General features: G+C 49.0%; 2 protein-coding genes across 5 annotated transcripts; one reads left to right on the top strand and one right to left on the bottom strand.

Moving 5' to 3' along the window:
* Nucleotides 1-23: 23 nt before the first annotated feature.
* Nucleotides 24-3,986, top strand: SYNE4 (spectrin repeat containing nuclear envelope family member 4). Of its 3 annotated transcripts, XM_016119748.2 has the most exons (8): nt 24-475; nt 658-808; nt 1,308-1,451; nt 1,652-1,831; nt 1,927-2,175; nt 2,982-3,059; nt 3,625-3,683; nt 3,762-3,986. In XM_016119748.2, exons 1-8 carry the CDS (start codon nt 348-350, stop codon nt 3,943-3,945), a joined length of 1,173 nt encoding a protein of 390 aa, XP_015975234.2. In that variant the 5' UTR covers nt 24-347; the 3' UTR covers nt 3,946-3,986. The 3 variants fall into 3 exon arrangements, with proteins under 3 accessions (XP_015975234.2, XP_036088088.1, XP_036088089.1); XM_036232195.1 differs by lacking the exons at nt 2,982-3,059; nt 3,625-3,683; nt 3,762-3,986 and having other exon boundaries at nt 1,927-2,770; XM_036232196.1 differs by lacking the exons at nt 1,308-1,451; nt 1,652-1,831; nt 2,982-3,059; nt 3,625-3,683; nt 3,762-3,986 and having other exon boundaries at nt 1,927-2,770.
* A 6,241-nt stretch (nt 3,987-10,227) lies between these two features.
* On the bottom strand, nt 10,228-12,084 carry SDHAF1 (succinate dehydrogenase complex assembly factor 1). 2 transcript variants are annotated; one of them, XM_016119771.2, is made up of 2 exons: nt 11,879-12,084; nt 10,228-11,760 (listed from the first exon to the last, which is right to left on the bottom strand). In XM_016119771.2, the coding sequence occupies exon 2, from the start codon at nt 11,249-11,251 to the stop codon at nt 10,895-10,897; it is 357 nt and encodes a 118-aa protein (XP_015975257.1). In that variant the 5' UTR covers nt 11,252-11,760; nt 11,879-12,084; the 3' UTR covers nt 10,228-10,894. The 2 variants fall into 2 exon arrangements, with proteins under 2 accessions (XP_015975257.1, XP_015975258.1); XM_016119772.2 differs by having other exon boundaries at nt 10,228-11,687.
* Between the last annotated feature and the right edge of the window lie 1,889 nt (nt 12,085-13,973).

Below are 13,973 nucleotides of genomic sequence, written 5' to 3'. Positions count from 1 at the left end.
TTCTGGGGGTCAGACGTATGGGTCACTGACCCAGGCAGAATCCAAGACTCTTGAGAGGACAGGGTTATATCTGGAACCCCCTTGGGTAGGATGGGGTGAGCTTGAGAAGTTCAGCTGGTCTGCTAGGGAGGAAGGAGTTAAGTGGCGCGGCTGTCACCTGAGCCAGCATCGGATTACCTGGGTCACGGTTTCACTTGGAAGGAGGTGGAGCTGAGCCTGCCCCTGGGCCTCCGGCTGGCTGCCTCAGGCTGGGGTGAGCCCTGCTGCGGAGATGTGGGGGGACCCTACTGGCTAGAAAGGCTCTTACTATGGATCCTCACTGACTCTCTTTCTCCAGACACCCAGCTATGGCCCTGCCCCCACCCCTGGACCCTAGACCCCCCTCGGTGCCCGTCAACCATCCCCCTGGAGCCCCCAGGGAGGTGAACATTGCTGGATGCACTATCTGCCTCACTTCTGGAGAGGAAAGAATCAGGTAAGGGCTGGGGCTTTTGAAAGTTGAGTCCTAAAAGGGTGGGGGCAGTAGCAGGGGTGCTTTGAGGGTAGGGTACTGTGACTGTGATCACCTGGGGAAAGGGAGCTGGGGATGGGTAGGGTAGGGTGGGTAATGGGCACCTAGGCTCACCCAAAGACCTGTCAATGTCCCCTACCTGCCAGGCTGGAATGGGACCAGAAACTGGGGCAGGACTCCTGGAATCCTCCCGAGCACTTTCAGGGTGGGCTGAAGGACACTGAGCCTACTGCTGGTTGCCCCAAATTGCCAGTGCCCTCTTTCCCTGAAGACCTGGCTGGGGGCAAATACTGTGAGGTGAGCTGAGGTCACCCAGACCCCTTGTGCAAGCCTTCTCTGTCCCCCAGAATCTGGCCTCCACACTGGGGATGAGGTAATGATTCTGGATAAGTGTTGGGCACCTGTGGAGGGAGGGACACTTGAAAATGATTCTTTACCAATCACTATAGAAGTGTTTCACATTGAGAGAGAACTATTTTGTCATTGGCCCTGGTGCAGCCCCATTCCTTGTGGGGGTATCCAGCTCCATCATACCCTCTGCCTGTCCAGACCCCCAGGCCCCATATGTCCAAGTTTCTAAGAGCCTTGAAAACCTGGAGACTGAACTAGAGGTCAGCAGGCCTTGCTCTACTGGGAAGGACTCCAGGTGGGAGCAGCCTTGGTGCAGACCCAGAGGTGGATTCTGCTGCAGAGAAGCATCCAGAAGGCAGGAGTCTGCGAAAGAGGGGCGGCAATGGCAGTGGGGACAAGGTCTTGGCTGGCCCCTGGGCACTGACTCAGCCCCTGTGTTCCCTAGACCCCCACCTCTGGCTGGGAGGTATTGGAGGCTGAGCAGGACAGTCTGCACCTTTGCCTGCTGGGTCTGGGTCTCCGGCTGCAGCACCTAGAACGAGGCCTGGGGCCCTGGACATCAGCCCAGAGCGGGATGGTCCAGCTGCAGGTGGGCAATGGGAGGCCAAGGCGTGGGAGGGTGGGCAAGATCTCGGGAGTAGGTGACAGCTTCCTGGGGTGGGAAGTGGGTATATTCCATGTTCTAGGTGTCTGGGTAGGAAAGGAGGGGCATGTAGCTCTAGGTCCCGGGTCTCTGGTGCCTCTGTTGTGTGTATGACGGTGGAGTGGTGTCCAACCATGTGTCCCCAGACATTACAGGCAGACCTGCGTGGGGCAGCTGAGCGTGTAGATGCACTGCTGGCATTCGGTGAGGGGCTGGCGCAGCGGAGTGAGCCTCAGGCCTGGACATCCCTGCAGCAGGTCCTGAGGGCCCTAAGAGCCCACCGAGAGAGCATCTTCCGGCGGCTGCGGCGGCTGCAGGCCCAGCTGGTCAGCTACAGCCTTGTATGGCCCACCCTGGCTGTCCCCAGCTCTTGTGCCAATTTTACAACCCCTACGACCTCTGACCTCTGTCTTTTGTCCAGGTGTTTGAGGAGGCCAACACACTGGACCAGGATTTGGAGGTTGAAGGGCACCCAGACTGGCCAGGACCTGGTGGGCTCTGTAGCCCCTGGACACCCAGTAGTCTCCCCACTCTTGCAGAATTGGAGTGGGACCCAGCAGGGGACGTTGGGGGCCTTGGGCCCTTGGGGCAAAAGACAACCTGGACACCAGGGGATTCCTGTGAGCTGTGTGGCCACAGGGGCCCCCAGAGTAGGGGACAAGGCCTTGAGGTGAGAGCTGGTATGGGACGCTTCCACTCAGGCACCCACAGGACACCTCTACACACCTCCCAGCAGGGTCCTTCCCTTTCAAGGAGGTTTGGTGGCTTATTCTCTTTCTGTCTGTCTGTCTCTCAGTGTCTTTCTCTCTTGGTATCGTCACAGTGGTTTCCTCCCTCTTTCCCTGTCTCTCTGTATCTTCCTCTATCTCACTCTTTCTCTCTCTCTTGTACATCTAGATCTACATTTCCTCATTTCCTCTCACTCTTCCCTTGCTCATCCCACTACAACCACATTAGCCTCCTGGCTTTTATTCAAGCATTCCAAACTCATTCCCATCTCAAAGGCCCAGCTCGCCTCTTGCCTCTTCGCTTCATTCCATTCTCACCTCAAATGTCACTTCTTCACAGAGGCCTGCTGTGGCCTCTAAACATTATCCCTCCTTATCTTTTTACTTTATTTCTTAATGGCACTTAGCACATCTTGACATTATATATTTATTAATTTATGGTCTCTCCTGCTAGCATAAAAGCTCCATGGATGCCAGGACTTTGCCTGTTTCCATTGCCACTGTGTCCCTAGCTCCTGGAGTAGTGCCTGGCATGTAATAGACACTCATTAAATATTTGTCGAATGAATGAATGAATAATGTCTCTCCTCTCTTGGTTCCTTTGGCTCTGCCCCTCTCTTCCTCTCTTCCCAAGATCTTTCTCTTCCCTCAGAATTCCTCTGTGACACTCCCCATTTTGGCCCCTTCCCAACCTTGTATCTCTTTGTCACTGGTTCTTCCAGAACCCCACACCCCTCTCTCCCCACAGGACATACTGATGTCGGGTCTCAGCCACCGGAAACACTTAGCAGGTCACCGAAGACACTCTCTGCTCTGGAAGTCTCAGGTGAGCTGGTCCTCAGCCAGGTGTATCACTTGGGAATCTCAGGGGCTCGATCCTTCCCTCTCCTGACTCTGCTTCCTCAAGGTGGATTCCTTCTCAACAAACTTGCTGCTCTAGCAGCTACACACTCACTTTCCACTGGTTTACTCACTCCAGGAGAGTGCTATGGACCAACTAGCAGCAAAGTCCCAAGACTGACTTCACTTGCCCAGCTTGGGTCCCCCTACATCAATCACAGTGGCCAAACTGATGGAGGGCTCTGATTGACCAGATCTAGATCACATACCCAATGATAATAGAGGTGTGGGGTTAGGAGAGTGGGGAAGTGTGACCACCACCCCACCAAATGGAGCCACTGCTACCAGGAAAAGGGGGATCAGCTGGAGGGCAGGCACAGATAGACATCTACTACACTTGTAGATATCCAAGCCCATCAGGGGTCTTAGGGATCAAGGGGATGCCAGGAAAGAAGGAGAAATAAGCCCAGCCCTGTAGGTCCATAGTAGTAAAGGAAAGTCCACACTAAGTGTCACTTCCATCCATTATGCTGTTGGCTATCTGTCCTTAGGACAAGAAGAGACAAGCATCTTCCAGTTTCCAGGATGTGATGCTGGAGGTTAATTCTGGGTGAGCTGCCTGGCAGATGGGTATGGGGGCTCATGGCGGCAGCCCACTGTATATTTAACACTGCATTTCCTTTCACAGAGCCCCGGCTCCTGTTTCCAGGCGGCCCCTGAGCTTCTTCCTTCTTCTCCTTCTCCTCCTCCTTCTCCTGGTGTGGGTCACATTGCTCGTGACCCAGTCAGGAGGCCCCTGCTGCTCTCTCATCCGCCTGGCCAGGACACCTTACCTGGTGCTCAGCTATGTCAATGGTCCCCCTCCAATCTGAATATACGGCCTGGACATATGCAATAAATGGTCACTGTCAAAGGATGTGTCTTAGCCCATTTGGGTAGCTACAACAAAATAGACTAGGTGGCTTATAAATAGTGGAAATTTATTTCTCAGTTCTGCAGGCCAACAAGTCCAAGATCAAGGTGCCTATAGATTCGGTGCCTGGTGAGGGCTATTTCCTGGTTCATAGATTGCTGTCTTTTTGCTGCATCCTCACATGGTGGAAAAGGCAGGGAGCTAGCTCTCTGGGGTCTCAAAAGAGATTAAGGGCACTGATCATTTACAGGAGGGGGCTCCACCCTTATTACCTAATCACCTTCCAAAGGCCCCATCTCCTAGTACCATCATATAGGGGATTAGGATTTCAACATATGAATTTTGAGGGGACACAAACATTCAGTCTCTAGCAGGATGTGTGAGGATATTGGGTGCCTGAGTACTCAGAATCTATGATAAAGCCCTGTTATGTCTGGACAGCTCCCTCCACAGATCCCTTTGCCTTGAGCACAGAACACAGAACTGAATCAGTCCATCACACTCTGAGACAAAAATTCAAGCACAAGTAATTTATTTAGGGGGTGATGCTAGGTAGATTGATAGAGTGGAGAAGTGAGCTGGGGAAGGGAATTGATGAGTTGGTTGCTGCTCTGGGTACCTGAGGTGCTATCCCACTAGGGACCAGTAGGAGACTGTGTGGAACACACCCAGAGGTCAAAGAGATTGGCATTTATGTACCAGCTCCCATATCTCACTGGTTCCTGAAGTTCTCAGCTCCCCAGAACTTCCAGCCTCTCTTGTCTATAAAGTCCTTGCAGGTAAAGAAGCACAGGTGCTTGCCACAGGAAGCTAAAGGGTGCAGGTGATGTGAGCAAGCTGCTGACAGCATCTGCTACAGCCCCTGACCTGCATCCATACAGGTGCTCTGTTCAAACATTTTACATGGTGGTTTCCCAGGCTGGGCTATCAGTGTGCAAGACTGTGAGACCCCTCTTCGGGTCTTGATGACACCAAGCTAAATTTCTAGAGCTGTCTTGGAGTTCAGTACCCAGCCTCAGGTGTTTAAGCTCATCCCCTCCCCAGAGCTTAAAGTGTTGGGACAAGAGGTAGAGCAGAATCAGACTCAAGAAAAGAGGCAGGAGCCTTGTGGTAGGCTCCTCTCCTTTAACTCTCACAGCCACCCAATGATATGTCCCCACTTAACAGAATGGGAAACTGAGGCTCTAGAGGAGAAGCCATTGGCCTGAGGACACACAGAGAGCAAATGGCTGAAATCCAGTCCCCACTGATTTAAACGGAAATGGGAATTTATTTTTGTGGGTCATTGAAAAGTTCAGGACTGCAGGCACAGCTGGATCCAGGGCCTCAGATATCTCCGTCTCTCAGTTCCTTCATCCGATCTGACTTCATTCATATCTGGTGGTGGCCAGAGTGTCCCTCAAAACCTCCAAGCATACATCACCTCAATTTAGCAGTCAATAGGAGAGTCACTCTTCCCTTACAGTTCCAACCAAAGTCCCAAAGCTGGCTCCCTTGGCTAGTGTCACATATTTCACTGGGGCTGCAGTCAGCCCTGCCTGAACCATTTAAAATAAGGGGAGATGTGGGTCTCCTAAGAAAATTAGGAAGTTGCTACCCAAAGTGGGGTGAAAGATGGACACTGAGGGAGGGGGCAGGAAAGCAGCAGATCCTGGGAAACTCCAGGTTCAGGGACAAGTCAGGATGCAAACCTGGATCTGTCCTGTTTCAAATGCCAGGCCAAGTTTCTGTTCCCAGCCATGGAGGTGCATAGTCTCCCTGGTGTTACTACAAACAGTGGGTGGGGTCTTGGCAATACTGACTCTACTGACCAGGTAACAGAGCAAATCGTCATTCATTCATTCATTCACTTAATATTGACTGAGTGTCTGCTATGAGTTAGGTCCTGGTCAAAGACAGGGCAATAACAGTAAATAAGACTAAAATTCTTATCCTTGTGGAGCAGACATTCTAGTAGAGATCAACAATAAATAAAAGCAATAGGTGAAATATATAATAAAAGATGGTGATAAGTGCTAAGAAGAAAACTAAAGTGGGCAAAGGGAAAGGGGGGTACAATTTAGGGTGATTGAGGAAGGCATCAGGGAAACAATTATGTCATTGTTAGCAAATTGTAGTGAGGAAACGAGTCACACAGAGCCCTAGAGTAGTACTGTCCAATAGAAATGTAATGTGAGGCACAAATATAATTTTAAATTTTCTAGCAAAGTTAAATAGTAGAAACAGGCAAAATTAATTTTAATAATTTCATTTATACCCTATTTAACCCAGTATATATAAAATGTCACTTCAATGTGTAATCAATATAAAAAGACATAATGAGGCATTTACAATCCTTTTTTCTTACTATGTTTTTAAAATAGTATGTTTTTAAAGTGTATATTTCACACTTTATAGCACATCTAAATTCAGACACTTAATTTTCAACAGATAAAATAGAGTCCTACCCAAACAATAAGTTGTATTTAATGGACTATTTTACACTGCTTGAGTTTTAAAACTTAAGTTACTTAAAATATATAAAATAAAAAAAATTCCTGTCACACTAATCACATTTCACATGTTCAAATCAAAGGTAGCTCTTGGCTACCATACTGGACAGTGCAGACCTGGAGGAAGAAAATTCCAGGTAGAGCAAAGAGCAAGGCCAAAAGGTCCTAAAGTAGAAATGTGCCTGGCACATAGGAAGGCCAGGTAGTAGGGCTTGAGTGGTGGAGGGGGAGAGTGGCAGGAGGTGAGGTTAGAGAGGTGATGGGGCCAGACCAGGTGAAGTCTTGTGGACCACAAGTGAGGACCTCTAGTCTGAGTGAGATGGGCGCTGTCAGAGTTTGTTTTGTTTTTTCAACTTTCATCTGGTACTTTTTGAACTTATACAAAAGAAGGAATAGCATTACAAGTCCTCATAGACTCCAATTACCAACTCAGGGCCAATCCCTTGAATCCTCCCAGGTGCCCACTCCACTCTCCCTAGATTTCTTTGAAGACAATTCTAGACATTATATCCTTTATTTAACTCGCCAACCATTCAGGGAGCATCTCCGGGTCAAGATTCTGTTTTAGAATCTAGTCATGATACTTTTACTACTATAAAGAAAATTCCAGTCATTTCTTCACAGCATTCACACCCAGGGTGTTGCTGTTTGAGAGGGTATTGAGCAGGAGTGACAGGAACCTGCTGGTGTGGCTGGTGCTTCTTTCTCACTGGTTACTAAAAGTTCCTGAAGGCCCCAGTGAACCACCTCAGGCACCTGGTCATGGGCTTGACCCTTGGGACAACTGAATTTGTGACCCAAGATGAGGATGTATTCTTGTAACCTGTCATTCCCAATAGGGTGAAGATTAGAATCTGCAAGGGAGACCAGATGCTATTTTTTTCAAAGGTCAAACATGCAGAACTTTTAATTTTAATTGATTGCTAAATCTATGAAGAAGCTGCATAAGAGATTTATAAAGTCTTATAAGATACAGCTTTTACTTTTGTCATCTTGTAAAGAGTGTGCTGTGTGAAGATCTCTGGTGCCCAAAGATAAAAGACCAATGAGACGCTGACAGCACCAGTGACTTTTGTTTTTGTAACTTTTTGTTTTGTGTTTTAAATTGCTGATTTTAAGACGTGTAAAACAAAATCCCATATGCACCCAGATCCATCAATTGTTGACATTTTGCTCCATGTACTTCACCATTCACACGCTAATATATTTACATACGTGCATGTATTTGGAACCATTTGAGAGTAAGTTGCAGACATGACACTCTTTACTCCCAAATCCTTCAATCTGTAGTTCTTAAGAACGAGGGCATTCTAGAGCCCATCAGAATCAGGAAATTTAACAACTCAGTTAAATTCTATTATTGACCCACGCACGATCCATAGTCCAAATTACTCCAAAATTTCAAGTAGTAACATTGAAACAGTAGAAACAGGTGATATACCTTTTAGCAATATTTTTAAGATTTCTATATGAAGTCCTTTACAGCAATTTTCTTAGATCAGGAGATTCTCGTTCAACAGACTGGGTCAGGGGGTTGAGAAATGCCAACGCTGCGCCTTAGCAGAGTGAAAAACAGCAGCAGAGAGTACCAACCGTGGGCCTCACTTGGAGTCAAGTTCTTGGGTGAGGTGCTTTATTTGGGACTTTTTCTCCTGATCCCAGAAGGTAGGAGTTAGGGAGTGGGGAGAGGGAGACCGGGCAGAGGAGTCAAAAAAGGTGCTCATGGAGTGGTAGCCACTGTGGGCAACTGGGGCTCAGTCCTACAGGTGGGCCTCTGAGGAATCTTGTAAAACACATGCTGCAACCTCCTCACCAGACAACACGCAGGCTGGGGCCCTCATCCAGTGACTGCTTTCTCCCCTAGGCTGAGGATTGCCCCTGAGGGCATTAACTCACCTCCCATAACTCCAGGAAAGCCCTCAAGCAGGGAAGCAGAGATGCTGGGGCTCAGGGCAGGAAGCTGGGAGCCTCCTGGGAACCCTCTTCTGCAGCTGCAAGTGAACTCAAATAGGCGAGAGGGTCCTATGATTGGGACATCATCTGTTGCCACAACATGTACTTAATTCGCTGGAACATCATAACAGCTACATGAGGGAGGCACTATTGTGATGTCCATTTCACACACAAGGGCGTTGAGGCACAGAGGTTAAATCACTTGCCCACGATCACATCATCAGTAAGTGGTGGAGCTAGGATTCAAAGCCAGGCACTCCAATTCTGGGGTCCAAGCTCTTAATTAACACTCACCTGCAACCTCCTCCCTCAAATCAGGCCTTCCCCTCTCTCATCCTATCAGGCAAACTCCATTCATCTGAATGTCTCATCTCCTGCCCCAGTGAGAACTCTTTCATTACCTGTAGCATTGTCAGAAGCTCTCATCCTGGAGCTCGTTAGGGCTCAAAGAAGACATGGGGCCGAATGGAGAGGACCTATTAACCACTTAAAAGACTTTATCTTTTACTTCAAGATGGAGCCAGGGCAGGATTAACAGAATCATCCTGATGAAAAAACTTGAGGCTGAGAGAGATGAACAAGGTGCAGAAGGTCCCGAGCGAACAGAATACTAACTGGAGAAAAAGCTAAACTACAAGCTGCACAGCCTGTGCACAGGGGGCACCCCAGATCCCATCCGGGACCCTGTATTTCTCCCCTTTACCTTCTCTAGGCCTCTGCCCATACTGATCCTCCTGCTTAGAATCCTATCCTTCAGTAAAATCCTTATAATTATTTAAATTTCAACCCTACTTTATAACTATTTGGGTACCTGCCTCCCCCACTGGGATTAGGGCAAAGACTGTTTCTTCTGTCCATCCTCCCTTTGGTCTAAGGTTTGGGCTCCTTTCCTAAGGTCCTCCTCCTCCTCCTTCTCCTCCCCTCAAACTCCATCTGCTAAGAATTCATCTGCTTTCCACTTATTTAACTGACCAGGATGCAAACATGGCTTATTTGCAAAATGCAGTACCCCAGAGAATGTCTAGGGCAGGCCCATACAGGGACGAGGGAGAGGGTCTGTCTGTGGCTCATGGGTTTATCTTTTCTCCCCGACTCCTGGCCTTGCTGATAAAAATCCCAACTTGTCGCTGAGGCCGCTGAGGCCGGACTCCTCAGCCCGGTTGGAGGTCCCCACTACTGCCTCAGGGATTACCAGCCAGGCCTCAGCTCCACCATTTCCTCTCCTGCCTCACTACTCTCCAGTAAGTGGTCAACTGGGGTTTCTTTTTTTAATAATTACAATTTTGATATGCAATATGAGTTGTGATATAAACAATTTTCAATTGAGAATGCTATAATTAAAACTTGGGCTGCCTTAAAGTTTTTGAAAACATCTATGGTAAGGAAATGTTGAAAATATTTATTTAAAAATTTTTATTTTTAGAGTAGACATTCAATATTATTTTATATCAGTTTCATGTGTATAGCACAGTGGTTAGACATCTGTATAACTGTGTAATCCCCTGATTAGTTGAGTACCCATTTGGCACTATATATAGTTATTACAATATTATTGACTATATTCCCTATGTTGTACAACTGGGTTTTTTTGGGAGGAGAAGGGGGAATGGGTCAAACCAGGGTGGGTCCCATGATCTGCTCAGAAGAGACACCTATTCTGTTTCAACCAATCTGCCAATCTAGAGGGCTCCAGAAGGGAAGAGACAGCTCCCCACACCCATCCCTCCCAGGGTCACTTCTTGGTGTGTGTGCGCCTCTTCAAAAATCCCAAACACAAAATATTTAAGACCAACAGGGAAGTTAACACATCCTCAACTTTATTCCCTTTGTCCAACAGTCCTGAAGGTGGAAGGTCGCAGGAGTCAGGGTTCCCCGTCAGAACCAGTAGGTGTAGAGGTCTTGAGGGGTCTTTAAAAGATCAGCCGGGATGAAAGACCCCTTGGCCCCTTCCTCACTGCTCCTAGTGCGTTCCAATTAATGGGGGGAAAGTTTTCCAAAGGGGGACTCGGGGCTTCTCACCATCCATCAGGGTAGCTTTTCAAATTCCTCAGCAAAAAGTCTGCCCCTCTAAGAGTTAAATACAGAGAGGAGAGTTCAGGCGCCCGGGGTCAAGAGAAAGATTTATCAGTCTCCTTCTGTCCAAGAGGGGGCGTCCTGGCTCTCCATGCCTTCGACTAAGTAGCTCTCAGCTTGACACAGTCCCGCCAGCAGGCGGCCCAGGCTGCTCCAAGCCCTCATGGGGTAGCGCGACAAGTTACCATGGGTCGGGCAAGGTCGGGCATCTCTCGCTATCCATCATGGTGGCCTTTGGACCCCGTGTAGCCAGGAGGGCTCTCCGATTCCCCTAATCCGTCGAGCAAGTCTCTCAAGACCTCTCACCTTCCTTCGGGCGGATTCCCTGGTCCCCTCCACGCAGTCAGACGGGTCCCTCGGTTCCCGTGTGTTATTAGGTGAGCTCTTCTGTCACCGTCCATCGGGCGGGGTCTCCGGTGACTCCGTGCCGTCGAGCGGGCTCTTCCGACCGTCATCATTCTTAGGCGGTGTCTTCGGGGTCTCTGCGCCGATAGGTTCTTGGATCGGTCCCCGCGGGCGCACGAAGGCGCCCATGGCCGTGGCGTGACCCGAGCGCAGCAGCTGGAGCTGGCGCCGCCCGCGGCGGTACAGGTATTCGATGCGCAGTACGTCGGAGCGCGGCAGGCAGGCGTGCTGCCGGAACTCCGCCCGCACCCGCGCCTCGGCGCCCGGCTTTCCGCGCCCGGCGCGCAGCAGCTCGCGGTACAGGCTCAGAACTTGCCTCTGCAGCCGGCTGGGTCGGCTCATGGTAGAGCTGGGAATGGCCCAGAACACTGGAGCAGCAGCGCTGAGAGAAAACAGGGTGCAAGGCGACTGGTACTTCCGCTCCGCGCTCCAAAACCTTCGCACTCCCGCCTCCTGCTATCCGGCACACTAGCGCCCTATTGGCTGTCGCTGCGGCTACGTCACAACGTTGAGAGTAAGGGGCGGAGCTGCTGCTTCTCACGCCAGCCCGAAAGGGAATCTACGTCCTTGAGGGGACAGCAGTTTGGGGAACCCTGAGGGAGAGATGGGAGAGGAGGCTAGGCGCTCGGACTCTTAGGTTTGGGGTCGGATGGGGACAGGGGATTATGACTTAACTCCTGGGTCCTGGGAGAAGAGGCAGCTGGAGGTTGGGACCCTTGCTCGCCGAAGCTCCGTGCTTTCGAACCCTCAGTGCGGATGTGCATCGGGTGTTCCAACCCTGGGGACATGCAGAGGGACAGGGTCATGCGGTGAAATGTTGGGTCACGGCGGGCAGGACAAGCTTCTCTGTGCTGTGGGAAGAGAGGCAGAAAGAGGATTCTGCTTCTGTGGCGCAGGGGGTTGGCGTGGCTGCGCCCTCTGTCTACATGAGACCGGCGGATTCCGGGACAGGAGAGGGAGAGTCCTTACCAGCTGTTGAAGCCCCAAGTCCAGCACCTCCTAGGAGTATTTGGTCATCGGACGTAATTCCTTTGCAGTCCCCGCAGGCCGCCAGGAGGCGTCCTCGTAGCGCCGGGAAGGCCCTCTTACTCCACCAACACCCAGAGGCGTGGGGAACTTCGAATGGTATTCCTGGATCCCTCCGCACAGCGTGCAACCAACCACGGGATGCATGCGCCGCTGGGAGTCGCCTGCAGAGAGAGGAGGCGGGTTAGGGGCGGGGATTGGGGCTGGAATCGCAGTCTAGGGGGTCCTCACAAACCACTGCATCCTGCCGAGTGCCTCTATCAGAAATACATCTCCAGGTCTTTGCTAGAGGAATAAGGTCTGAGATTTGTTTTAAAATCCTTCAGCACGACCAAAACAAAAAGTGGGAGGAAAAGATGAAAACAAGAATGGCAAAATAGTTGTAACCGTAATGGAGTTTAATAACGCTATTCTTTTGTGATGCTTGAAATTTTCCATAATAAACACTTTCCTAAAAGGGAGCTTTAGGGAAAAAGAAAAAAGCCTCTCTAACCTGTCACATCTTTTACTTGTGTCTTCATGATCTAATAACTGTTTACTGATAGCTGCTCTGTGCCTGGAACTATTCCAATTGCCTTCACATTTTATCATTTCTTTTATAAGATAATGTATGACAGTCTAGTAATATGAAATATATTATGACACAATTGATATTTTAATATATTGTCACCTAATTTATATTATGTAGTACATTTCTTTTAAAAATAGTAAATATTTAAAAGTTTGTTAAGCATTCATTTTAAATTATAATAAATCGTCACCAGTATTCTGACAAGATAGGTCTGCAGTAGTATATACTATATACTATATGCCTCTTGCCTCTTACTTATAATGAAACAGGCCCAGAGAAATAACAGCTTGCTCAGGTTCACATGACTGGTAAGCAGCAGAACCAGATTTTGAGCCCAGGGGGTCTGATTTCATAACCTGCGTTCTTAACTGCTCTGCTAATATATACTGGCTCTCTAATAATAATATAAAAGTAGCAACAAGAGCAATCATAGCTTAGACTTACTGGGCACTTAGGTATATGCCAAGCACTTTATGTGTATCCTCACAGCTACCCTTTCTGGTGGGTACTATTCTTATTACCATTTTTTGTGGATGAGCAAACTGAGGCACAGAGAGAGAGGTCGAATCACTTGCCCAAGGTTACACTAGGTGTTTAAAAGACACAGGCAAGGGTCTCTTGACCTCAAAGATTTTGGCTTAGCTTACCTGCTAAGGTTGTGGCAGATATTCCAGTATTCTCTTGCTGGCTCATTTACTCCCACAGTTAGCCTTGAACTCACAGCTGGATTCTGTCGGCATGGGATTTCAGGTTTGTTTTCTCTTACTTATAAATACCATCCATTTTGTCCGCCCAGATTCAATTCTCCTGCTGCTCTCTGGTTTCCATGTTCCTTGGGGAACCAGGTATTCTCCACTCTGTGGTATCCATCTCTGCTGGATTTCCAGCCTCCCTTTGTCTGGCTTAAACATCCCTGAGTTTCTCCATCTCAAAATCATAATAATAATAAATCAGTTCTAAGATACCCTCACCTTTTCCTGGCTGATATCTATTCTCTTTCTGCATGGACAACTTGTTGAGAGTGATATCTATGCTTGCTGTCTCTTCTTAAGTCTCACTCCTCAACCTTCCAATCCAGGTGCTGCTCCCCTGCTTCCTGGATCTTATGATTTAAGTCACCAACAGCCTCCTTGGCCCTAGGTCCATGGACATTTAGTGGGCTATTTTATACTTATTGATTTTTGCCACAGTCCCAAAATATAGTCCTCTTTTACTGGCCTTCTTCTGCAATGCTCCTCCCTGTTCTCTTTCCCAGCTCAGCTCATTTGTTACCTCCTTCAAAAAGCCTTCACTGAACTGGGGGCACCTCCTCTGGGCTCCCACAGCCTGCCTGTGCTTCCCTCATCCCAGCCCTGATCACTGGCCCATGCTTCCTCTATTCCAGTTTTGATCATTCAGTAGTTCCTAGGAGTTCAGCAGGTCTGGGGAAAAGGTAAGGTCAGTGGGTCCTGAGAAGTCCAGGGTGAA

Source organism: Rousettus aegyptiacus, unplaced genomic scaffold, assembly GCF_014176215.1.
Source record: "Rousettus aegyptiacus isolate mRouAeg1 unplaced genomic scaffold, mRouAeg1.p scaffold_m13_p_14, whole genome shotgun sequence".
Classification (NCBI taxonomy): Eukaryota; Metazoa; Chordata; class Mammalia; order Chiroptera; family Pteropodidae; genus Rousettus; species Rousettus aegyptiacus.
Note: the sequence above shows the minus strand (reverse complement) of the source record. Positions and strands in the feature narration are given on the sequence as shown.